Source organism: Salmo salar, chromosome 23, assembly GCF_965601325.2.
Source record: "Salmo salar chromosome 23, fSalSal1, whole genome shotgun sequence".
Lineage (NCBI taxonomy): Eukaryota > Metazoa > Chordata > Actinopteri > Salmoniformes > Salmonidae > Salmo > Salmo salar.
Window position 1 is genome coordinate 41,900,830 of NC_138313.1, and position 25,249 is coordinate 41,926,078.

Here is a 25,249-nt window from a genome sequence, read left to right on the forward strand (position 1 = left end):
GGGCTATTCTCTCTCTGTTCTGTTCTGTTCTGGTGGGCTATTCTCTCTCTGTTCTGTTCTGTTCTGGTGGGCTATTCTCTCTCTGTTCTGTTCTGGTGGGCTGTTCTCTCTCTGTGCTGTTCTGGTGGGCTATTCTCTCTCTGTTCTGTTCTGTTCTGTTCTGGTGGGCTATTCTCTCTCTGTTCTGTTCTGTTCTGGTGGGCTATTCTCTCTCTGTTCTGTTCTGGTGGGCTATTCTCTCTCTGTTCTGTTCTGTTCTGTTCTGGTGGGCTATTCTCTCTCTGTTCTGTTCTGTTCTGGTGGGCTATTCTCTCTCTGTTCTGTTCTGTTCTGGTGGGCTATTCTCTCTCTGTTCTGTTCTGTTCTGTTCTGGTGGGCTATTCTCTCTCTGTTCTGTTCTGTTCTGGTGGGCTGTTCTCTCTCTGTTCTGTTCTGTTCTGGTGGGCTGTTCTCTCTCTGTGCTGTTCTGGTGGGCTATTCTCTCTCTGTTCTGTGCTGTTCTGGTGGGCTATTCTCTCTCTGTTCTGTTCTGTTCTGGTGGGCTGTTCTCTCTCTGTTCTGTTCTGGTGGGCTATTCTCTCTCTGTTCTGTTCTGGTGGGCTATTCTCTCTCTGTTCTGTTCTGGTGGGCTATTCTCTCTCTGTTCTGTTCTGTTCTGGTGGGCTCCTATTTGTACGTGTTAACATCAGTAGCGGCCCTGCTGCACTCAGCTGTTGAACCCCCCCCACCTCTCCTACCGCCTGTGAACCCAACCACCCACCCCAACACCCTGTTACCACCTGTGAACTGAACCACCACCACCACCCCAAATCCCTGTTACCCTATGGCCTCCCACAACAACACTTCTATTGTATCTCTGCTTCACATGGCAGTGGGGGTGGTGAGACTGTATAGGGTTTCCTCAAATCACAACTAAAGTGGAAACGGAAGCTAATGGACTTGAACCTGTATATTGGAGGGGTGCGGAGATGTGATCTATTCTGAAAGATGGTGGTGAGACGTTCTCTATCCTCGAATTGTACTGTCTGTATTTGCATTGGGAGATGTCAGGTGAAATAAGCAAGTCGAGAGTGAATTTAAACCCACGATTTAAAGCTTAGTGTTAAGTTTCTTTGTACTATAATTGTGCTTCAGTACAACGGACCCCATGACTGTAACAATTAACTGAGGTCTACCCAGAAAAGGATGATGTTCGTTCAGTGGGGTTCAAAGTTACAGAACGTTCATAGAGTAATGTACTGTACAGTATTATAACTGATATGCCTCTGTCATGTAGACTAACGTCTAATGTCAGCTCTATACAAGACGTTTCTATCTGCAACCGCCAATGTAGCACAGCCACCATTTTTTCCCATTTCCCTCCAAGTCTACCCTTCTGTTCCCTACACTTCTACCCTTCTCGACACTTCTACACTTCTACCCTTCTCTACACTTCTACACTTCTAACCTTCTATATGTCTACCCTTCTCTACAGGTATACTCTTCTCTAAACTTCTTACCTTCTACACATCTACCCTTCTCTACACTTCTACCCTTCTAAACTTTTACACCACTGGTTCTCAATCCAGGTCCTGGGGACCCAAAGGGATGCACATTTTTGTTTTTACCGTAGCACTAAATCAAATCAAATCAAATGTATTTATATAGCCCTTCGTACATCAGCTGATATCTCAAAGTGCTGTACAGAAACCCAGCCTAAAACCCCAAACAGCAAGCAATGCATGTGAAAGAAGCACGGTGGCTAGGAAGAACTCCCTAGGAAAAACTCCCTAGAAAGGCCAAAAACCTAGGAAGAAACCTAGAGAGGAACCAGGCTATGAGGGGTGGCCAGTCCTCTTCTGGCTGTGCCGGGTTGATATTATAACAGAACATGGTAAAGATGTTAAAATGTTCATAAATGACCAGCATGGTCAAATAATAATAATCATAGTAGTTGTCGAGGGTGCAACAAGCACGTCTGGTGAACAGGTCAGGGTTCCATAGCCGCAGGCAGAACAGTTGAAACTGGAGCAGCAGCACGGCCAGGTGGACTGGGGACAGCAAGGCGTCATCATGCCAGGTAGTCCTGAGGCATGGTCCTAGGGCTCAGGTCCTCCGAGAGAAAGAAAGAAAGAGAGAAAGAGAGAATTAGAGAGAGCATATTTAAATTCACACAGGACACCGGATAAGACAAGAGAAATACTCCAGATGTAACAGACTGACCCTAGCCCCCCGACACATAAACTACTGCAGCATAAATACTGGAGGCTGAGACAGGAGGGATCAGAAGACACTGTGGCCCCATCCGATGATACCCCCGGACAAGGCCAAACAGGCAGGATATAACCCCACCCACTTTGCCAAAGCACAGCCCCCACACTACTAGAGGGATGTCTCCAGCGACCAACTACCGTCCTAAGACAAGGCCGAGTATAGCCCACAAAGATCTCCGCCACGGCACAACCCAAGGGGGCGCCAACCCAGACAGGAAGACCACGTCAGTGACTCAACCCACTCAAGTGACGCACCCCTCCCATGGACGGCATGGGAGAACACCAGTAAGCCAGTGACTCAGCCCCTGTAATAGGGTTAGAGGCAGAGAATCCCAGTGGAGAGAGGGGAGCCGGCAAGGCAGAGACAGCAAGGGCGGTTCATTGCTCCAGCCTTTCCGTTCACCTTCACACTCCTGGGCCAGACTATACTTAATCATAGGACCTACTGAAGAGATAAGTCTTCAGTAAAGACGTAAAGGTTGAGACCGAGTCTGCGTCTCTCACATTGGTAGGCAGACCATTCCAAAAAAATGGAGCTCTATAGGAGAAAGCCCTACCTCCAGCCGTTTGCTTAGAAATTCTAGGGACAATTAGGAGGCCTGCGTCTTGTGACCGTAGCGTACGTGTAGGTATGTACGGCAGGACCAAATCGGAAAGATAGGTAGGAGCAAGCCCATGTAATGCTTTGTAGGTTAGCAGTAAAACCTTGAAATCAGCCCTTGCCTTAACAGGAAGCCAGTGTAGGGAGGCTAGCACTGGAGTAATATGATCACATTTTTTGGTTCTAGTCAGGATTCTAGCAGCCGTATTTAGCACTAACTGAAGTTTGTTTAGTGCTTTATCCGGGTAGCCGGAAAGTAGAGCATTGCAGTAGTCCAGCCTAGAAGTAACAAAAGCATGGAATAATTTTTCTGCATCATTTTTGGACAGAAAGTTTCTGATTTTTGCAATGTTACGTAGATGGAAAAAAGCTGTCCTTGAAACAGTCTTGATATGTTCTTCAAAAGAGAGATCAGGATCCAGAGTAACGCCGAGGTCCTTCACAGTTTTATTTGAGATGACTGTACAACCATCCAGATTAATACTCAGATTCAACAGAAGATATCTTTGTTTCTTGGGACCTAGAACAAGCATATTTGTTTTGTCCGAGTTTAATAGTAGAACGTTTGCAGCCATCCACTTCTTTATGTCTGAAACACAGGCTTCTAGCGAGGGCAATTTTGGGGCTTCACCATGTTTCATTGAAATGTACAGCTGTGTGTCGTCCGCATAGCAGTGAAATTTAACATTATGTTTTCGAATGACATCCCCAAGAGGTAAAATATATAGTGAAAACAATAGTGGTCCTAAAACGGAACCTTGAGGAACACCGAAATTTACAATTGATTTGTCAGAGGACAAACCATTCACAGAGACAAACTGATATCTTTCCGACAGATAAGATCTAAACCAGGCCAGAACTTGTCCATGTAGACCAATTTGGGTTTCCAATCTCTCCAAAAGAATGTGGTGATCGATGGTATCAAAAGCAGCACTAAGATCTAGGAGCACGAGGACAGATGCAGAGCCTCGGTCTGACGTCATTAAAAGGTCATTTACCACCTTCACAAGTGCAGTCTCAGTGCTATGATGGGGTCTAAAACCAGACTGAAGCGTTTCATATACATTGTTTGTCTTCAGGAAGGCAGTGAGTTGCTGCGCAACAGCTTTTTCTAAAATTTTTGAGAGGAATGGAAGATTCGATATAGCCGATAGTTTTTTATAATTTCTGGGTCAAGATTCGGCTTTTTCAAGAGAGGCTTTATTACTGCCACTTTTAGTGAGCTTGGTACACATCCGGTGGATAGAGAGCCGTTTATTATGTTCAACATAGGAGGGCCAAGCACAGGAAGCAGCGCTTTCAGTAGTTTAGTTGGAATAGGGTCCAGTATGCAGCTTGAGGGTTTAGAGGCCATGATTATTTTCATAATTGTGTCAAGAGATATAGTACTAAAACACTTTAGTATCTCCCTTGATCCTAGGTCCTGGCAGAGTTGTGCAGACTCAGGACAATGGAGCTTTGAAGGAATACGCAGATTTAAAGAGGAGTCCGTAATTTGCTTTCTAATGATCATGATCTTTTCCTCAAAGAAGTTCATAAATGTATGTGAAAGCCATCCTCCATTTGCGAATGCTGATTTTTAGTTAGCTTTGCGACAGTATCAAAAAGAAATTTCGGATTGTTCTTATTTTCCTCAATTAAGTTGGAAAAATAGGATGATCGAGCAGCAGTGAGGGCTCTTCGATACTGCACGGTACTGTCTTTCCAAGCTAGTCGGAAGACTTCCAGTTTGGTGTGGCGCCATTTCCTTTCCAATTTTCTGGAAGCTTGCTTCAGAGCTCGTGTATTTTCTGTATACCAGGGAGCTAGTTTCTTATGACAGATGTTTTTAGTTTTTAGGGGTGAAACTGCATCTAGGGTATTGCGCAAGGTTAAATTGAGTTCCTCGGTTAGGTGGTTAACTGATTTTTGTCCTCTGACGTCCTTGGGTAGGCAGAGGGAGTCTGGAAGGGCATCAAGGAATCTTTGGGTTGTCTGAGAATTTATAGCACAACTTTTATTAATGCTCCTTGGTTGGTGTCTGAGCAGATTATTTGTTGCAATTGCAAACGTAATAAAATGATGGTCCGATAGTCCAGGATTATGAGGAAAAACATTAAGATCCACAACATTTATTACATGGGACAAAACTAGGTCCAGAGTATGACTGTGGCAATGAGTAGGTCCAGAGACATGTTAGTTGATGATGGCTCCGAAAGCCTTTTGGAGTGGGTCTGTGGACTTTTCCATGTGAATGTTAAAGTCACCAAAAATTAGAATATTATCTGCTATGACTACAAGATCCGATAGGAATTCAGGGAACTCAGTGAGGAACACTGCATATGGCCCAGGAGGCCTGTAAACAGTAGCTATAAAAAGTGATTGAGTAGGCTGCATAGATTTCATGATTAGAAGCTCAAAAGACGAAAACGTCATTGTTTTTTTTTTTGTAAATTGAAATTTGCTATCATAAATGTTAGCAACACCTCCGCCTTTGCCGGATGCACGGGGGGTATGGTCACTAGTGTAACCAGGGGGTGAGGCCTCATTTAACACAGTAAATTCATCAGGCTTAAGCCATGTTTCAGTCAGGCCAATCACATCAAGATTATGATCAGTGATTAGTTCATTGACTATAACTGCCTTGGAAGTGAGGGATCTAACATTAAGTAACCCAATTTCGAGATGTGAGGTATCACAATCTCTTTCAATAATGGCAGGAATGGAGGAGGTCTTTATACTAGTGAGATTGCTAAAGCGAACACCGCCATCTTTAATTTTGCCCAACCTAGATCGAGGCACAGACACGGTCTGAATGGGGAAAGCTGAGCTGACTACACTGACTGTGCTAGTGGCAGACTCCACTAAATTAGCAGGCTGGCTAACAGCCTGCTGCCTGGCCTGCACCCTATTTCATTGTGGAGCTAGAGGAGTTAGAGCCCTGTCTATGTTCATAGATAAGATGAGAGCACCCCTCCAGCTAGGATGGAGTCCGTCACTCCTCAACAGGCCAGGCTTGGTCCTGTTTGTGGGTGTGTCCCAGAAAGAGGGCCAATTATCTACAAATTCTATCTTTTGGGAGGGGCAGAACACAGTTTTCAACCAGCGATTGAGTTGTGAGACTCTGCTGTAGAGCTCATCACTCCCCCTAACTGGGAGGGGGCCAGAGACAATTAATCGATGCCGACACATCTTTCTAGCTGATTTACACGCTGAAACTATGTTGCGCTTGGTGACCTCTGACTGTTTCATCCTAACATCGTTGGTGCCGACGTGGATAACAATATCTCTATACTCTCTACACTCGCCAGTTTTAGCTTTAGCCAGCACCGTCTTTAGATTAGCCTTAATGTCGGTAGCCCTGCCCCCTGGTAAACAGTGTATGATCGCTGGATGATTCGTTTTAAGTCTAATACTGCGGGTAATGGAGTCGCCAATGACTAGGGTTTTCAATTTGTCAGAGCTAATGGTGGGAGCCTTCGGCGTCTCAGACCCCACAACGGGAGGAGTAGAGACCAGAGAAGTTTCGGCCTCCGCCTCCGAGTCGCTTAATGGGGAGAACCGGTTGAAAGTTTCTGTCGGCTGAATAAGCGACACCGGTTGAGCATTCCTACAGCGTTTCCCTCCAGAAGCCATGAGAAAGTTGTCCGGCTGCGGGGACCGTGCGAGGGGGTTTATACTAACGTTACTATCTGTACTTACTGGTGGCACAGACGCTGTTTCATCCTTTCCTACACTGAAATGACCCTTGCCTAACGATTGCATCTGAAGCTGGGCTTGCAGCACAGCTATCCTTGCCGTAAGGCGATCGTTCTCCTGTATATTATAAGTACAACGACTGCAATTAGAAGGCATCATGTTAATGTTACTTAGCTTCGGCTGTTTGAAGTCCTGACGAACCATGTCCAGATAAAACCTCCAGGGTGAAAAAAAGCTGATTCAAAAGGCTTTGATGATTTGAATCAGGTGTGTAGTGCTATGGTAAAAACAAAAATGTACACCCCTTTGGGTCCCCAGGACCAGGATTGAGAATCACTGTTCTACACATCTACCCGTCTCTATAATTCTACACATCTACACTCATACCCTTTTCTATACTTCTACCTTTCTCTACACTTCAACCATCCGCTACCCTTTTACACTTCTACCCCTCTACACGTCCATCCTTCTAAACTCCCTCCCTTCTCTAAACGTCTACCTTTCTAAACTTGTACCCTTCTCCACACTTCTCCCTTTCTAAACTTCTAAACTTGTACCCGTCTTTACACTGCTACACTTCCACCCTTTCTCAACACTTTTACACCTCTACCCTGTTCTATATTTCTACTCTTCTACACGTCTACCCTTCTCTAAACGTCTACCCTTTTCTACACGTCTAACCTTCTGAACTTCTATCCTTCTACCCTTCTCTAGACTTCTACCCTTTTCTACACGTCTACCCTTCTCTAAACGTCTACCCTTTTCTACACGTCTAACCTTCTGAACTTCTATCCTTCTACCCTTCTCTAGACTTCTACCCTTTTCTACACGTCTACCCTTTTCTACACGTCTACCCTTCTCTAAACCTCTACCCTTTTCTACACGACTAACCTTCTCTACACTTCTACCCTTCTACCCTTCTCTATGCTTCTACATGTCTACCCTTTTACACTTCTACCCTTCTGTAAAATTCTAGGCTTCTTCTCTTCCCTTCATACACCAATCCAACGGTTTTGAATTTAAAATAAAATTGTATTTGACATATGCACCAATTACAATGGGTTTAGACTTACCTTGAATTGCTTGCTTACAAGCCCTTCACAATGATACAGAATAAAAAAAGTATAATTAAAAGAAAAATAGGCGTTTGGGATTTCTGCATCACTGGGCATGTCACGGCTGGGTTTCCCTTTCTAATCCGTTATAGTCTGCAAGCGTTGGAGCCGTCCTCCAAAATTGTCCTTTTGCATGTTTGATGCCTCGTCGGGGTCATAGCAGGCTTTCTTGTATGCGTCAATGCCTGTGTCCCTTTCCTTGAAAGCAGTAGTGCTAGCCTTTAGCCCAGCATGGATATTGCCTGCGAACCATGTTTTCTGGTTTGTATACGTTCGTATAATTACTGTGGGGACGACTTGGTCTACAGATTTATTGATGAAGCCCCTGACTGCTATCGGATGAATCCCGGAACATAACCTAGTCTGTACCAGCAAAACAGTCTTGTAGCTTAGCGTCTGCTTCATCAGACTACTTCCGTATTGACCACATCACTGGTACTTCCTGTTTGAGCTTTTGTTTGTAAACAAGAAGCAGGAGAATAGTGGTCAGATTTGCCAAAGGGAGGACGAGGTAGGGCCTTGTATGCATTTCTGTGGTTAAAATAAAAGTGGTCTACAATTTTACTGCCCCTAGTGGCGCAGGAGACATGTTGGTAAAATTGAGGTAGAAAGTTGGAAGCTTGTGGGTCAATGGTTGATCAGTTGACTAGGTAGTACAGAGAGACTAGTATGCTACTACACCCTTCAGCCAGCCCCCATCCACCCTCTGTAAAATAGCTGCTTGCAAGCATTCTCCAAACATGGGCAGGATTAAGTTGCACCAAGATGCTGATCTTGGGTCAATTTTGCATTTACCCCACTAATGGTTAAGGGTAAGATCGGGTAAAGTTGGCAGATCCTAGATCTGTACCTAGGGGAAACGTCACCCTGGAGCCCGTGGCCGGTAGATCCAACAAAAGCGAGAGGCAGAGCAAGGTGTCATCTGACAGATGAAAATAGTGTCTCAGTAACGGACACCGTGCTAACACACACAACACACATCTGACTAGGGCCTCTAATGGTTTTTACAGCATTTAGATCTTGTAGTGGCTAGCTGGCTACAGTACACACCTGGCCTGTTTTACTCTTGTAGTGGCTAGCTGGCTACAGTACACACCCAGCCTGTTTTACTCTTGTAGTGGCTAGCTGGCTACAATACACACCTGGCCTGTTTTACTCTTGTAGTGGCTAGCTGGCTACAGTACACACCTGGCCTGTTTTACTCTTGTAGTGGCTAGCTGGCTACAGTACACACCTGGCCTGTTTTACTCTTGTAGTGGCTTGCTGGCTACAGTACACACCGAGCCTGTTTTACTCTTGTAGTGGCTAGCTGGTTACAGTACACACCTGGCCTGTTTTACTCTTGTAGTGGCTAGCTGGCTACAGTACACACCTGGCCTGTTTTACTCTTGTAGTGGCTAGCTGGCTACAGTACACACCTGGCCTGTTTTACTCTTGTAGTGGCTAGCTGGCTACAGTACACACCCAGCCTGTTTTACTCTTGTAGTGGCTAGCTGGCTACAGTACACACCTGCCTGTTTTACTCTTGTAGTGGCTAGCTGGCTACAGTACACACCCAGCCTGTTTTACTCTTGTAGTGGCTAGCTGGCTACAGTACACACCTGCCTGTTTTACTCTTGTAGTGGTTAGCTGGTTACAGTACACACCCAGCCTGGTTTACTCTTGTAGTGGCTAGCTGGTTACAGTACACACCCAGCCTGTTTGACTCTTGTAGTGGCTAGCTGGCTACAGTACACACCTGGCCTGTTTTACTCTTGTAGTGGCTAGCTGGTTACAGTACACACCCAGCCTGTTTTACTCTTGTAGTGGCTAGCTGGTTACAGTACACACCTGGCCTGTTTGACTCTTGAGATGGCTAGCTGGCTACAGTACACACCTGGCCTGTTTTACTCTTGTAGTGGCTAGCTGGTTACAGTACACACCCAGCCTGTTTTACTCTTGTAGTGGCTAGCTGGCTACAGTACACACCTGGCCTGTTTTACTCTTGTAGTGGCTAGCTGGCTACAGTACACACCTGGCCTGTTTTACTCTTGAGATGGCTAGCTGGCTACAGTACACACCTGCCTGTTTTACTCTTGTAGTGGCTAGCTGGCTACAGTACACACCTGGCCTGTTTTACTCTTGTAGTGGCTAGCTGGCTACAGTACACACCTGGCCTGTTTTACTCTTGTAGTGGCTAGCTGGCTACAGTACACACCTGCCTGTTTTACTCTTGTAGTGGCTAGCTGGCTACAGTACACACCTGGCCTGTTTTACTCTTGTAGTGGCTAGCTGGTTACAGTACACACCTGGCCTGTTTTACTCTTGTAGTGGCTAGCTGGCTACAGTACACACCCAGCCTGTTTTACTCTTGTAGTGGCTAGCTGGCTACAGTACACACCTGCCTGTTTTACTCTTGTAGTGGCTAGCTGGTTACAGTACACACCCAGCCTGTTTTACTCTTGTAGTGGCTAGCTGGTTACAGTACACACCCAGCCTGTTTGACTCTTGTAGTGGCTAGATGGCTACAGTACACACCTGGCCTGTTTTACTCTTGTAGTGGCTAGCTGGTTACAGTACACACCCAGCCTGTTTTACTCTTGTAGTGGCTAGCTGGTTACAGTACACACCTGGCCTGTTTGACTCTTGAGATGGCTAGCTGGCTACAGTACACACCTGGCCTGTTTTACTCTTGTAGTGGCTAGCTGGCTACAGTACACACCTGCCTGTTTTACTCTTGTAGTGGCTAGCTGGTTACAGTACACACCCAGCCTGTTTTACTCTTGTAGTGGCTAGCTGGCTACAGTACACACCTGGCCTGTTTTACTCTTGTAGTGGCTAGCTGGCTACAGTACACACCTGGCCTGTTTTACTCTTGTAGTGGCTAGCTGGCTACAGTACACACCTGGCCTGTTTTACTCTTGAGATGGCTAGCTGGCTACAGTACACACCTGCCTGTTTTACTCTTGTAGTGGCTAGCTGGTTACAGTACACACCTGGCCTGTTTTACTCTTGTAGTGGCTAGCTAGCTACAGTTCACACCTGGCCTGTTTTACTCTTGTAGTGGCTAGCTGGCTACAGTACACACCTGGCCTGTTTTACTCTTGTAGTGGCTAGCTGGTTACAGTACACACCTGGCCTGTTTTACTCTTGTAGTGGATAGCTGGCTACAGTACACACCTGGCCTGTTTTACTCTTGTAGTGGATAGCTGGCTACAGTACACACCCAGCCTGTTTTACTCTTGTAGTGGCTAGCTGGCTACAGTACACACCCAGCCTGTTTTACTCTTGTAGTGGCTAGCTGGCTACAGTACACACCTGGCCTGTTTTACTCTTGTAGTGGCTAGCTGGCTACAGTACACACCTGGCCTGTTTTACTCTTGTAGTGGCTAGCTGGCTACAGTACACACCCAGCCTGTTTTACTCTTGTAGTGGCTAGCTGGCTACAGTACACACCTGGCCTGTTTTACTCTTGTAGTGGCTAGCTGGTTACAGTACACACCTGGCCTGTTTTACTCGTGTGTGTGTGTGTGTGTGTGTGTGTGTGTGTGTGTGTGTGTGTGTGTGTGTGTGTGTGTGTGTGTGTGTGTGTGTGTGTGTGTGCGTGTGCGACTGTGTGTGCGACTGTGTGTGTGTGCGACTGTGTGTGTGTTGGGGTGGGTGTGTATGTGTTTGTTTGTGTATGTGTTTATGTGTGTGTGTTCGCACATGTTTTCATCCCAATGGTTAATGCATGATACCTAGAGCCTGATGCCTAACTCGAGAGCTGTCAGGATCCACCAGCCAAATCACCCCTCCTCCCCTACTACATCAAATGGACTGTGTAGAGCAATAAAATGACAACGACAACTACCAGCTACTGTTGCCCCAGCTACTGTTGTCCCAGCTACTGTATCCCCAGCTACTGTAGCCCCAGCTACTGTTGCCCCAGCTACTGTTGCCCCAGCTACTGTAGCCCCAGCTACTGTAGCCCCAGCTACTGTTGTATCAGAAACATACACTATACTTTATTTAGAGGTTGGAGGGAGAGAGAGTCAGTACCCAATAGTGCAGTTGGAGAGGGAGAGAGAGAACAACTGGACAGAGGATTTATGTCAGTGTGAAAGCATAAAACTCAACATACTGTATGCCCAAATACCAGGAGTCAGGCCAGAGAGGAAAGGAGAAACTCCAGGAGTCAGGCCAGAGAGGAAATGAGAAACTCCAGGAGTCAGGCCAGAGAGGAAAGGAGAAACTCCAGGAGTCAGGCCAGAGAGGAAAGGAGAAACTCCAGGAGTCAGGCCAGAGAGGAAAGGAGAAACACCAGGAGTCAGCCAGAGAGGAAAGGAGAAACTCCAGGAGTCAGGCCAGAGAGGAAAGGAGAAACTCCAGGAGTCAGGCCAGAGAGGAAAGGAGAAACTCCAGGAGTCAGGCCAGAGAGGAAAGGAGAAACACCAGGAGTCAGGCCAGAGAGGAAAGGAGAGATCCACTCTTTAGCACACACACACACACACACACACACACACACACACACACACACACACACACACACACACACACACACACACACACACACACACACACACACACACACACACACACACACACACACACACACACACACACACACACACACACACACACACACACACACACACACATCCTTAAATCAATGTTTAGGACAACTGCTGGTGTGTGTGTGCTGTGTGTTGCGTGCTTGCTACCAGGTGTGTATGTGAGAGATGGAGCAAGAGAAAGACAAGGATGATATCTCTCCTCTCTACAAGTGGTGATCTCATGGGAGGCTGCTGTAGGCAGTAAAGGCTGGCTCTAAGCTCCTGGCAGTGTCCTCCCTCCAGGACTGTTGATGCTTGCCTGCTGCACACCGTCACACGCCTGTGGTTTCTGTTAAACACCATAAACACTTGCTTTTGGCACAACGCTGAAGCAGCCAGGTGATAAAAAGTCTGTTTACACCAAGCACAATCTCTGATACTTGGCGGGCCCAACAGATTTACAATGGCAGCTCTGCCTGTGTGTGTTGGGGTCTGTGTGTCTGTGTGTGCATTTGTGTGTATGAGAAAAATAGAAGCACTTTAGGACTTTCTTCCCGCCTCGATCTCCACTTCTTGGTCCTCCTTTTTTTTCCTCCTCTCTTCCCTATTTTCTTCCTCCTCCCCCACTCATCTCTTATCTCTTCTTCTTCCTCCTCCCTTCTTCTCTTCCTCTTCATCACCCTCCGTTTCTTCCCTCTTCATTCCCTTTTTCCCCTTCTCCCTCTCTTCTCCCTCTCTCCCTTTCTCCTTATCTCTCCCCTTCTCCTTATCTCTTCCCTTATCTCTCCACTTATCTCTCCACTTCTCCCTCTCTCATTCTCTCTCCTTCACTCCCTCTCTCTCCCTCGCTCCCTCTCTCTCCCTCGCCCTCCCCTTCTCCCTCGCTCTCCCCTTCTCCCTCTCTCTCTCCCCTTCCCTCTCTCTCCCCTTCTCTCCCTCTCTCTCTCCCCTTCTCCCTCCCCTCTCCCTCTCCCTCTCCCTCTCTCTCCCCCTCCCCTTCTCCTTCTCTCCCTCTCTCCCCCCTCTCTCTCTCTCTCCCCCTCTCTCTCCCCTTCTCACTCTCTCTCCCCCTCTCTTTATCCTTCTCCCTCTCTGTCCCCTTCTCCCTCCCTCCCTCTCTCTCCTCTTCTCTCCCTCTCCCTCTCTCTCCTCTTCTCTCCCTCTCCATCTTTCTCTCCCTCTCTCTCCCTTTCTCCCTCTCTCTCCCCTTCTCTCTCTCCCTCTCTCTCCTCTTCTCTCCCTCTCTGTCCTCTTCTCTCCCTTCCCCCTCTCTCTCCCCTTCTATCTCTCTCCCTCTCACCCCTTCTCCCTCTCTCCTCTTCTCCCTCTCTCCTCTTCTCCTTCTCTCTCACTCTCTCTCCCCTTCTCCCTCTATCCCTCTTGCTCCCCTTCTTCCTCTCTCTCCTTCTCCCTCTCTCCCGTTCTCTGGACTTTGTTCACAAGTCGTTCATCACCTGAATAGCCCCTCTACGTTGGGAAGGTGTGGACAGTGTGGTATTTTTATCCATTCCCCAATCTAAACATCACTTGATCCTCACTCTGTAGGGTTAAGAAAGGAGGGAGAGATAGAGACCCATCTAGGGTAAAACACATCTCATCCTCATTTACTCCTCTCTTCTCCTCTCATCCTCATTTACTCCTCTCTTCTCCTCTAATCCTCATTTACTCCTCTCTTCTCCTCTCATCCTCATTTACTCCTCTCTTCTCCTCTCATCCTCATTTACTCCTCTCTTCTCCTCTCGTCCTCATTTACTCCTCTCTTCAACTCTCCGTCCTCATTTACTCCTCTCTTCTCCTCTCCATCCTCATTTACTCCTCTCTTCTCCTCTCCATCCTCATTTAATCCTCTCTTCTCCTCTCATCCTCATTTAATCCTCTCTTCTCCTCTCATCCTCATTTACTCCTCTCTTCAACTCTCCATCCTCATTTACTCCTCTCTTCTCCTCTCCATCCTCATTTACTCCTCTCTTCTCCTCTCATCCTCATTTACTCCTCTCTTCTCCTCTCCATCCTCATTTACTCCTCTCTTCTCTTCTCATCCTCATTTACTCCTCTCTTCTCCTCTCATCCTCATTTACTCCTCTCTTCTCCTCTCCATCCTCATTTACTCCTCTCTTCTCCTCTCATCCTCATTTACTCCTCTCTTCTCCTCTCATCCTCATTTACTCCTCTCTTCTCCTCTCATTCTCATTTACTCCTCTCTTCAACTCTCCATCCTCATTTACTCCTCTCTTCTCCTCTCCATCCTCATTTACTCCTCTCTTCTCCTCTCATCCTCATTTACTCCTCTCTTCTCCTCTCCATCCTCATTTACTCCTCTCTTCTCCTCTCATCCTCATTTACTCCTCTCTTCTCCTCTCCATCCTCATTTACTCCTCTCTTCTCCTCTCATCCTCATTTACTCCTCTCTTCTCCTCTCATCCTCATTTACTCCTCTCTTCTCCTCTCATTCTCATTTACTCCTCTCTTCAACTCTCCATCCTCATTTACTCCTCTCTTCTCCTCTCCATCCTCATTTACTCCTCTCTTCTCCTCTCATCCTCATTTACTCCTCTCTTCTCCTCTCCATCCTCATTTACTCCTCTCTTCTCCTCTCATCCTCATTTACTCCTCTCTTCTTCTCTCATCCTCATTTACTCCTCTCTTCTCCTCTCATCCTCATTTACTCCTCTCTTCTCCTCTCATCCTCATTTACTCCTCTCTTCTCCTCTCCATCCTCATTTACTCCTCTCTTCTCCTCTCCATCCTCATTTACTCCTCTCTTCTCCTCTCCATCCTCATTTACTCCTCTCTTCTCCTCTCATCCTCATTTACTCCTCTCTTCTCCTCTCATCCTCATTTACTCCTCTCTTCTCCTCTCCATCCTCATTTACTCCTCTCTTCTCCTCTCCATCCTCATTTACTCCTCTCTTCTCCTCTCCATCCTCATTTACTCCTCTCTTCTCCTCTCATCCTCATTTACTCCTCTCTTCTCCTCTCATCCTCATTTACTCCTCTCTTCTCCTCTCATTCTCATTTACTCCTCTCTTCAACTCTCCATCCTCATTTACTCCTCTCTTCTCCTCTCCATCCTCATTTACTCCTCTCTTCTCCTCTCATCCTCATTTACTCCTCTCTTCTCCTCTCCATCCTCATTTACTCCTCTTTTCTCCTCTCATCCTCATTTACTCCTCTCTTCTCCTCTCCATCCTCATTTACTCCTCTCTTCTCCTCTCATCCTCATTTACTCCTCTCTTCTCCTCTCATCCTCATTTACTCCTCTCTTCTCCTCTCATTCTCATTTACTCCTCTCTTCAACTCTCCATCCTCATTTACTCCTCTCTTCTCCTCTCCATCCTCATTTACTCCTCTCTTCTCCTCTCATCCTCATTTACTCCTCTCTTCTCCTCTCCATCCTCATTTACTCCTCTCTTCTCCTCTCATCCTCATTTACTCCTCTCTTCTTCTCTCATCCTCATTTACTCCTCTCTTCTCCTCTCATCCTCATTTACTCCTCTCTTCTCCTCTCATCCTCATTTACTCCTCTCTTCTCCTCTCCATCCTCATTTACTCCTCTCTTCTCCTCTCATCCTCATTTACTCCTCTCTTCTCCTCTCCATCCTCATTTACTCCTCTCTTCTCCTCTCCATCCTCATTTACTCCTCTCCTCTCTTCTCCTCTCATCCTCATTTACTCCTCTCTTCTCCTCTCATCCTCATTTACTCCTCTCTTCTCCTCTCCATCCTCCTGTGTCTCGCTCTCCCTTCTTCCTCCTTTTCTCTTCAGATGTTCATCAGTGTGGGGGGGTATAAATCATATAAACCCCCCACACACATACATGCACACGCACACGCACACACAGACACGCACGTTTCCCTTGTACTGCGCCAAAGCACAGACGTAGAGTAGAGTTACAGGTTGTATTTTCTTCCCTAAGTGCGTCTATAAATCCTCCCTCTAATTGTGTTTTATGCGAGGCCTAACAGACTGTATGTTTAGCTCTCATAGTGGGAGAAAGACACTCTTCCCTTGGTTGTAAATAGTCTACCAAATATATACAGTACATGTCAAGCTAGGCGTCCTTTCAGGTTGAGAAGACAAATTATCAACATATTACAGGGGATTTTGATGGCAAAATTGCATCTTGTTATTAGGAATTGGACTTCCATGTTTTGAGTACACAGGGTGGGAAAGGCCTTTTGGAATTTGAAATATGTTTTGAAGTTTGCCTCTTTTGTAAGCATTTACATTCTGTTTCTTATGGGCTGCATCTCATACATAGTGCATTACTTTGGTTAAATGTAGTGCATTACTTTGGTTAAAAGTAGTGCACTACTTTGGTTAAAAGTAGTGCACTACATAAGGTATAGGGTGCTATTGGGAATGCATACATTGCCTCCCTTTAATTGACCATTGTTCGTGTTCATCCCATGTGATTCCGCACAGCATGAACTTATTTACAATAATCATAATCCAGTGTTAACATGCTAGGCTTTAATGGGGCTGAATAACTTGTGTCTCAAATGGCACCCTATTCCCATAGGGTCCTGGTCAAAAGTAGTGCACTACATAGGGAATAGGGTGCCATTTGGGACACACACCAAGTTAGTTGTATTCCCCCTTTTGAGAGCCTCATGACCACAATATCCTATGCCCAAACCTCTTAAACAAAAAAATTAAGCCATTCAAATGCCCATGTGCTTATGAATACTTGTCCGTTTGTTAGGATCGAGTCCCACAGATGAGCCATTGTCCACTTAACCATTTTTTATCTAGAAAATCCCTTTGGGGGGTTTCCATACTGGAAGAGAAGAATGCCGTCTTGACTGCTTGACGTCTCCGATATCTCTCTCTCTCTCTCTCATACACACTGGGGGCATAGAGATGAATGCTGAACATAATATTCAGAGACTCTAAAGAGACCCATTGAGAGATTTAGTGGAGTGGTTTCCATCGCATTCTGCTTAGCCAATAACATGTACCTTGATTGACAGAACCAGGATACTATCTTGTGTGTTCCTCTCCTCCTCTCTCCTCCTGTAGAGTCGTCCTGTATGGAGAGACTTCTGTCTAAGGACTGGAAAGACAGGATGGACAGACTGAATGCCAGCAAGCTCCTAGGAGAGGTCAAAGGTGAGACTTTGCATCAAAGATGGCTGTTATTCACGGGATATCCCCCACTCTCTTGTAGTTACACTGCATTTGGAAAGTATTCAGACCCCTTGACTTTTTCCCCAAAAATGTACGTTACAGCCTTATTATAGAATATATTAAATAAAAAACAACCTCATCAATCTACACATAATGCCCCATAATGACGAAGCAAAAACAGTTTTTTTGAAATGTTAGCTAATTTACAAAAAAAACTAAACAACAGACCTTATTTACATAAGTGTTCAGACCCTTTGCTATGAGACTCGAAATTGAGCTCAGGTGCATCCTGTTTCCATTGATCATCCTTGAGATGTTTGTACAACTTGATTGGCGTCCACCTGTGGTAAATTCAATTGATTGGACATGATTTGGAAAGGCACAAACCTGTCTATATAAGGTCCCACAGTTGACAGTGCATGTCAGAGCAAAAACCAAGCCATGAGGTCGAAGGAATTGTCCGTAGAGCTCTGAGACAGGATTGTGTATCGGCACAGGTCTGGGGAAGGGTAGGAAAACATTTCTGCAGCACTGAATGTCCCCAATAACACAGTGGCCTCCATCTTAAATGTACACCTGTTCACCTGGCCAAACTGAGCAATCGAGGGAGAAGGGCCTTGGTCAGGGAGTTGACCAAGAACCCGATGGTCACTCTGACAGAGCTCTAGAATTCCTCTGTGGAGTTAGGAGAACCTTCCAGAAGGACAACCATCTCTGCAGCACTCCACCAATCAGGCTTTTATGATTGAGTGGCCAGACGGAAGCCACTCCTCAGTAAAAGGCACAACAGCCCACTTGAAGTTTGCCAAAAGGCACCTAACGGACTCTTAGACCATGAGAAACAAGATTCTCTGGTCTGATGAAACCAAGATTGAACTCTTTGGCCTGAATGCCAAGCGTCACGTCTAGAGGAAACCTGGCACCATCCCTATGGTGAAGCGGGGTGGTGGCAACATCATGCTGTGGGGATGTTTTTCAGCGGCAGAGCCTGGGAGACTAGTCCTGATCGAAGGAAAGATGAACGGAGCAAAGTATAGAGATATCCTTGATGAAAACCTGCTCCAGAGCTCTCAGGACCTCAGACTGGGGTGTATGTTCACCTTCCAACAGGACAACGACCCTAAACACACAGCCAAGACAACACAGGAGTGGCTTTGGGACAAGTCTTTGTCCCGCACACAGGCATGTGGTCCCGTGTGGCTCAGTTGGTAGAGCATGGTGTTTGCAACGCCAGGGTTGTGGGTTCGATTCCCACGGGGGACCAGTATGGAAAAAAAATTGTATGAAATGTATGCAACAAATATATTAAATGTATGCATTCACTACTGTAAGTCGCTCTGAATAAGAGCGTCTACTAAAATGTAAAAATGGAGAAGTCTCTGAATGTCCTTGAGTGGCCCAGCCAGAGCCGGGACTTGAACCTGATCAAACATCTCTGGAGAGACCTGAAAATAGCTGTGCAGTGACGCTCCCCATCCAACCTGACAGAGCTTGAGAGAATCTGCAGAGAAGAATGGAAGAAACTTCCCAAATAAAGGTGTGCCAAGCTTGTAGCGTCATACCCAAGAAAACTCAAGGCTGAAATCGCTGCCAAAGGTACTTCAACAAAGTACTGAGTAAAGGGTCTGAATACTTATGTAAGCATTATTTTCATGTCCAGGTTGGAATTATAACTTTGATTAAATGTATGTATGAAAAAGCAGTCCATTCTAATGCATGTATTCCTCAGCAGTAACTTAGACAAGCCTATACTGTACATGAGGTCAGGTAAATGCTCTTATGTGCAAAGTAAGCAAATCCAAATTTGTAGTTAGGAAAGCTAACTGATTTCAGTGTGTTGTATTCAATTCAAACTCCCATTGGGACTAGCTTGTGAATAGACACAGGTGGAGGAGGGTTACATAGAATCGCACACATGCATGTTTTAGCTGGATCTAGTTTAAGGATTGAAAACTTGAATATCATATCAATTATGCTTTTACACACACACACACAGAGAGAGAGAGAGAAAAAGCCTCATTCGTTAGTTGGCGAGGCACAAGGTCTACTGCTTCATTAGCATGCAAACTAAGAGGCTTAAACGCATTAAGACCCACAGCGTGTTGAATGATGAATCAACAAGTGCTTTAGTGTGGTTAACATCTATACAATTCTATACATGCTTGCAGGATTGGCCGTGAGGCTGTATATTGTATGAAAGCTGACTTTCAGAGATGACTGTCTTTACCTCCTACCCATACCCACCGTGGGCATGCACGAACGCACACCCCAGTGGAGGCTGGTGGGAGGAGCTATAGGAGGACACGCTCATTGTAATGGCTGGAATGGAATCAATGGAACAGTCAAACATGTGGAAACCAAATGTTTGATACCATTCCATTTATTCCATTCCAGCTATTACAATGAGCGCGTCCTCCTATAGCTCCTCCCACCAGCCTCCACTGACACACACATGCACACAGTGGATGGGAATTATTTGATTTGAAACAGTTCCCTCTTTATTTCACCATACTTCAGTCCTCCTCAGTGTCTGAGTAACACGGGCACAGGCTTATTATATCTGATAAAACAATAAAAAAAGATAAATAATAACTGATATCCTGCTGCAAAATCATCCAAGAATGCAGTGAAATGTTTTGTTTTACAGGGTCAGCCATAGTAGTACGGCGCCCCTGGATAGCAAATTAGGGTTACGTACCTTGCTCAAGGCCACATCGACAGATTTCTTTGGTTACTGCCCCACCACTCTAGCCGCTAGGAGGAAAAGTTTGATTGAGGGAGATAACATTATGGTTGCGTCCCAAATGGCACCCTATTCCCTACATTGTGCACTACTTATGAACAGAGCCCTATAGGTCCTGGACAATAGTAGTGCACTATATGGGCAATAGGGTGCCATTTGGGATTCAACCATGATGAGCTTTCTGAATCCAACCCTCTCTTTCCTCATCAATCTGCTCCTTCTTAGCGGCGCTCTGAAAGTGCCATTTAGATTGCCCACTTAGAAATGGCAGCATTTCCTCTGCAGACAACGTAAAAAATACACAGAAACACAATTTGGAACAGGATTGACATTGAGCCTCCTCACTTCAACTCTCATACTTAAGCAGCTGGAGCTGTCTCCCTCTCTCATATTCATTTTCTCTACGTCTCTCTTTTTGTCTCGCTCTCTCTCTCCGACTCTCCGTCTCGCTCTCTCTCTCACGTCTCCGTCTCGCGCTCTCTCTCCGTCTCTGTTGCGCTCTCTCTCTCTCTCTCTCTCTCTCTCTCTCTCTCTCCGTCTCTCTCTCCCTCTCTCACTCTCTCTCTCTTACACACAGAGCACTCTGTTCCACCAGCTGTGTCCTCACTCCAAAACACTGTGATTCAATTCAAACGGCCGGCTCACTTCTTAATGCTCGACATGGAACAGGGACTAACCACTGAGAGAGATAGATGGATAGATATAGGACTGTTTTGCTGTGAATCACACACAACACTATCAACATATTTGTTCATTCACAGTTATCTTTAGTCTTGACGAATCTTACAATGTTCTCCCAGATTTTTCCTCCCGCCTGAGAAAACCTGTTTAATAGAGTGTCTGGTAACGTTAGTGAACCACTCTTGGGTTTGAATCTCTGCCGTTTAGTTTTTTTTATTGATAAAGGTTTAGGGAAGGAACGAGCCTAATATATAGAAGCAGTTGAGGTTAATTGACTATCTATCATCAATTGAAGGTGGTCTACATAGGTGAGTGGACAGTTTATTAGGTACACCCATCTAGTACCGGGTCGGACCTAGGGCTGTGGTGGTCATGACATTTTGTCAGCTGGTGATTGTCAAGCAAATAACCGCAGGTCTCACAGTAATTGACCGTTAATGAACAAACACTTTTAGGGCCTCCCGGGTGGCTCATTGGTCTAAGGTACTGCATCACAAGCAGTGCTAGAGGTGTTAATACAGATCCGGGTTTGTTCCCGGGCTGTGCCACAACCGGACGTGACCAGTTTAGACTAGTCTAAATAAATATGATGTGAAGAAAATGTAGTCTATTTCAGAAGAACAGAATAGCATACTCTGAGTTGTCCTTGTAAGGCCCTTATCTGGCTTTGCAATATGGCTGTGGGCTACACTAGTTAATTTAGCAGACAAGATTTGTGTAGAATTCTGTGGCATTATTTTATATTGTTTTATAGTATGAAGAATACAATTGAACAAAGCTGAATGAAATAGAAAGGATATTTTCTCCAATCGATTTGAGGGAGTGCGCTCATGTGGCTATTTTGTGTTGAGCGGTTAACAAAGAAAAAGGTACTTCTATATGCTTAATTTAGAGTTATTTATGTAACTTTAGTTGTGATGCTATATCTTTAGATTTTTAATACATTCGAAAGCTAGATGATGCGACTCTGATTTGAAAAAAGTCCCATGAAAGGCATGAGCTCTGCTTTGTTTTTTGCGCAGGCTTTACACACTTCATCAGTCTTTCATTCACAATTTCACAATTTCCTGGCTGCATCCCCTTTGTGTGGCCATAATGCCCCTTAAAAAAAATCCATGTCTTTTGAGGCTAGTGGTCGTTGTGCCCTTGGGCTGACTATAATAATTACAATTCCCTTCTCCCGGCTGCATGCCGAAGCACCCACCTCTCACTCACATGGCTCTCCGTCATGTGATCGGGTCTTTCTCACAGGCTACAAGTGAAGACGGACACATCGGGGATGCAACCGCACGCGTCCTTATCCAATTCCGAGGCGCATATTGAAGATATTGGAAGAACTGTCCGCATTTACTTTTTGTCAGCCAACAAGATGAGTAGGCCCAACGAACAGCCAAAGGACTAGCCTATATCAATCTACTATTCCGCATAGTACAAAAGTTGACATATTCTGTAAAATAAAGAATTATTCCAAACATAGTCTGGGAGTTGTGGGATACGATAAATCCCAAATTAATAAACCACTAGCATAAAATAACCTGTTCAAGCAGTTTCCATACCAAGCGGTGATGCAGTCAGTCAAGATGCTCTCAATGGTGCAGCTGTAGAACATTTTGACAGATCTAAGGGCCCATGCCAAATCTTTTCAGCCTCCTGAGGGGGAAGAGCCATTGTTGTGCCCTCTTCACCACTGTGTTGATATGTGTGGACCATGATAGTTCCTTAGTGATATGGACACCGATAAACTTGAAGCTCTCGACCCGTTCCACAACGGCCCCTTCGATGTGGATGGGGGCGTGCTCGATCCTCCATTTTCTGTAGGCTGTAGGCTGTCTCATTGTCGCCGGTGATCGAGCTTATAACCTTTGTGTTGTCTGCAAATGTAATGAGGGTGTTGGGGTCGTGCATGGCCACGCAGTTGTAGGTGAACAGTGAGTACAGGAGGGGACGAAGCACGCACCCCTGAGGGGCCCCCGTGTTTAGGGTCAGCATGATGGATGTGTTGGCGCCGAACCACACTACTTGTGGGTGGCCCGTCAGGAAGTCCAGGATCCAGTTCAGACGGATGTGTTTATTCCCATGGTCGTTAGCTTAGTGATGAGCTTGGAGGGCACAATGGTGTTGAACACTGAGCTGTAGTCAATGAACAACATTCTCACGTAGGTGTTCCTTTTGTCCAGGTGGGAAAGGGCAGTGTGGAGTGCAATAGAGATTACGTCATCTGTGGATCTGTTAGGATGGTATGTGAATTGGAGTGATGGGAAATGATGGGAAATGTATTACTCTTTACATGCAGTGGAGAATGGATCAATGGAATGGAAAACTGAACCATTGTTAACCAGATCTGGATGCATGCCAAATGGCATCCTGTACCTTATATAGTGTACTATAATTGTCCAGAGCCCTATGGGGCCCTGGTCGAAAGTAGTGCACTATGTAGGGAATAAGGTGTCATTTGGGATGCATCCCTACAGATGCACTAATATCACTCTTTTACCTAGTCTAAGATACAGTCCACCCCAGTCCTTTTCTATACCAACTATAGGAAGGAGAGGTCACGGCAACACAAGTGGCACAGTTCAGAGATGGGAGACCTTGAATGGAATATAGAAGATAGAAAATGATCATGTATACATTCATATCTCACTTATGTGAGGTGAGTCATGGATGTATGTTTTCTCGCTCTTTCTCCTCCCCTCTCTCTCTCTTTCATACCACTTTCTCTCTTTATTTTATTCTCCTCTCTCTCCCCCCTCCTCCGTGTCTCGCTCCTCTCTCTCTCTCTCTCTCTCGTTTCTCCTCTCTCTCTCTCTCTGTTTCTCCTCTCTCTCTCTCTCTGTCTCTCCTCTCTCTCCTCTCTCTCTCTCTCTCTCTCTCCTCTCTTTCTGTTTCTCTCTCTCTCTCTCTTTCTCCTCTCTCTCTCTCTCTCTGTTTCTCCCCTCTCTCTCTTTCTGTTTCCCCCTCTCTCTTTCTCTGTTTCTCCCCTGCCCTCTCTTTCTCACCCTCCTTTCTTCTGTCTCATCCCCTCTCTCTCTCCATCCTCTCTCTCCATCCTCTCTCTTTCTACCCCCTTCTCTCTCTCTCCATCCTCCCCCTCTCTCTTTCTCCTCCCCACCTCTCTCTCTCTTTCCCCTCCCTCCTTCTCCCCCCACTCTCGCTCTCTCTCGCTCGCTCTTGCTCTCTCTCTTGCTCTCACTTTTTCGCTCCGTCAGGTACCCCAGAGAGTTTGGAGGAGAAGGAGCGGCAGCTGTCCACCATGATCGGCCAACTTATCAGCCTGCGGGAGCAGCTCCTGGCGGCCCACGACGAGCAGAAGAAGATGGCTGCGTCACAGATGGAGAAACAGAGGCAGCAAATGGAGCTGGCCCGCCAGCAGCAGGACCAGGTGTGTGTGTGTGTGTGTGTGTGTGTGTGTGTGTGTGTGTGTGTGTGTGTGTGTGTGTGTGTGTGTGTGTGTGTGTGTGTGTGTGTGTGTGTGTGTGTGTGTGTGTGTGTGTGTGTGATGAGTCGAGTCTAAACATGTGTGTTGACAAATTATGTTTGGACAAGTTCTTTATTCCCATCACCCTATTATGAGACAACACATTCCATCACATCACAAAAGAAAAGTGAGCATGAGCAATAGACGGACACATTCCAATATTAGCCTGCTGTTTAGCTGTTCAGACATGATGGGATAATGACCTATATTGACGCCACTGAGAAGGCATGCCTAAATGAATCCTGACACATGTTTGGGTGGGCGACGTCCCGCAATGAACAGCCTGTAATTAAATACATCAAAATAAATATAAAAAATGGGCCAGCAGTTTGTATTCTATTTATTTCTCACTGAGTAGCTGGAGTAAACACTCCACCTTTGGGAGTTTGACCTTGTGTGGTTGGGCAATTCTAGCTGTCAGTCATTGCCCCTGTTGACAGGGAGCCGAGGGGGAGTCAGGCTTGTGCCAGTCAGTCGTAAACATGTCAATCTCACTGTCGATAGCGTCTCTTGAACACGTGCTACTGCCAGTGTTACATATCCACTATGTTCACTCTCGTCTCCCAATATATACATCTTTGTCTCATTTTTGACTCCCCCAGTCTCAGCCCTTTCCCCTGATTTTCTCTTTTCCCTCCTGTTGCTGCTCTCTCTGTTCTATCACCTTAAATGTGAAAAATAAATATTTGTTTAAGCTCAAATTCCCTTCTTTCACGTCATCTCTTTGTTCTCTATTCTTTCACGTCATCTTGTCTTTGGTCGTTCTCTTATTTTATAATGTCTTGTTCTTGTCTCATTCTTTTCTCGCTCTGTTCTGTCGCTCTTGTATCCTTAGCTTGCTATGTTCAAACTCAAAACTCAAACTTTAAAGAATGTTTGCATGGCATTCCCTTTGTTCTGTGGTTTGTCTTTGTCTCCTCAACATCTCACGTCTCCTTTTCTCATTCATGTCTCATTCTTTTCTCACTCCTGCCCTCTCAGATTGCGAGGCAACAGCAGCAGCTCATGCAGCAGCAGCACAAGATCAACGTTCTCCAACAGCAGATACAGGTCAGTG

At 45.8% G+C, this 25,249-nt stretch overlaps 1 protein-coding gene across 4 annotated transcripts in view; it reads left to right on the forward strand.

Annotated features, from left to right (window-relative positions):
- LOC106584620 (transcription factor SOX-6) overlaps positions 1–25,249 on the forward strand; it is a 184,144-nt gene that overhangs the window by 90,355 nt on the left and 68,540 nt on the right. For all 4 annotated transcript variants that reach the window (XM_014170103.3, XM_045706435.2, XM_014170102.3 and 1 more), the window contains 3 exons: positions 17,183–17,272; positions 23,924–24,096; positions 25,174–25,242. In XM_014170103.3, coding sequence (XP_014025578.1) covers positions 17,183–17,272; positions 23,924–24,096; positions 25,174–25,242 — 332 coding nt within the window. The remainder of the gene's footprint in view (positions 1–17,182; positions 17,273–23,923; positions 24,097–25,173; positions 25,243–25,249) is intronic.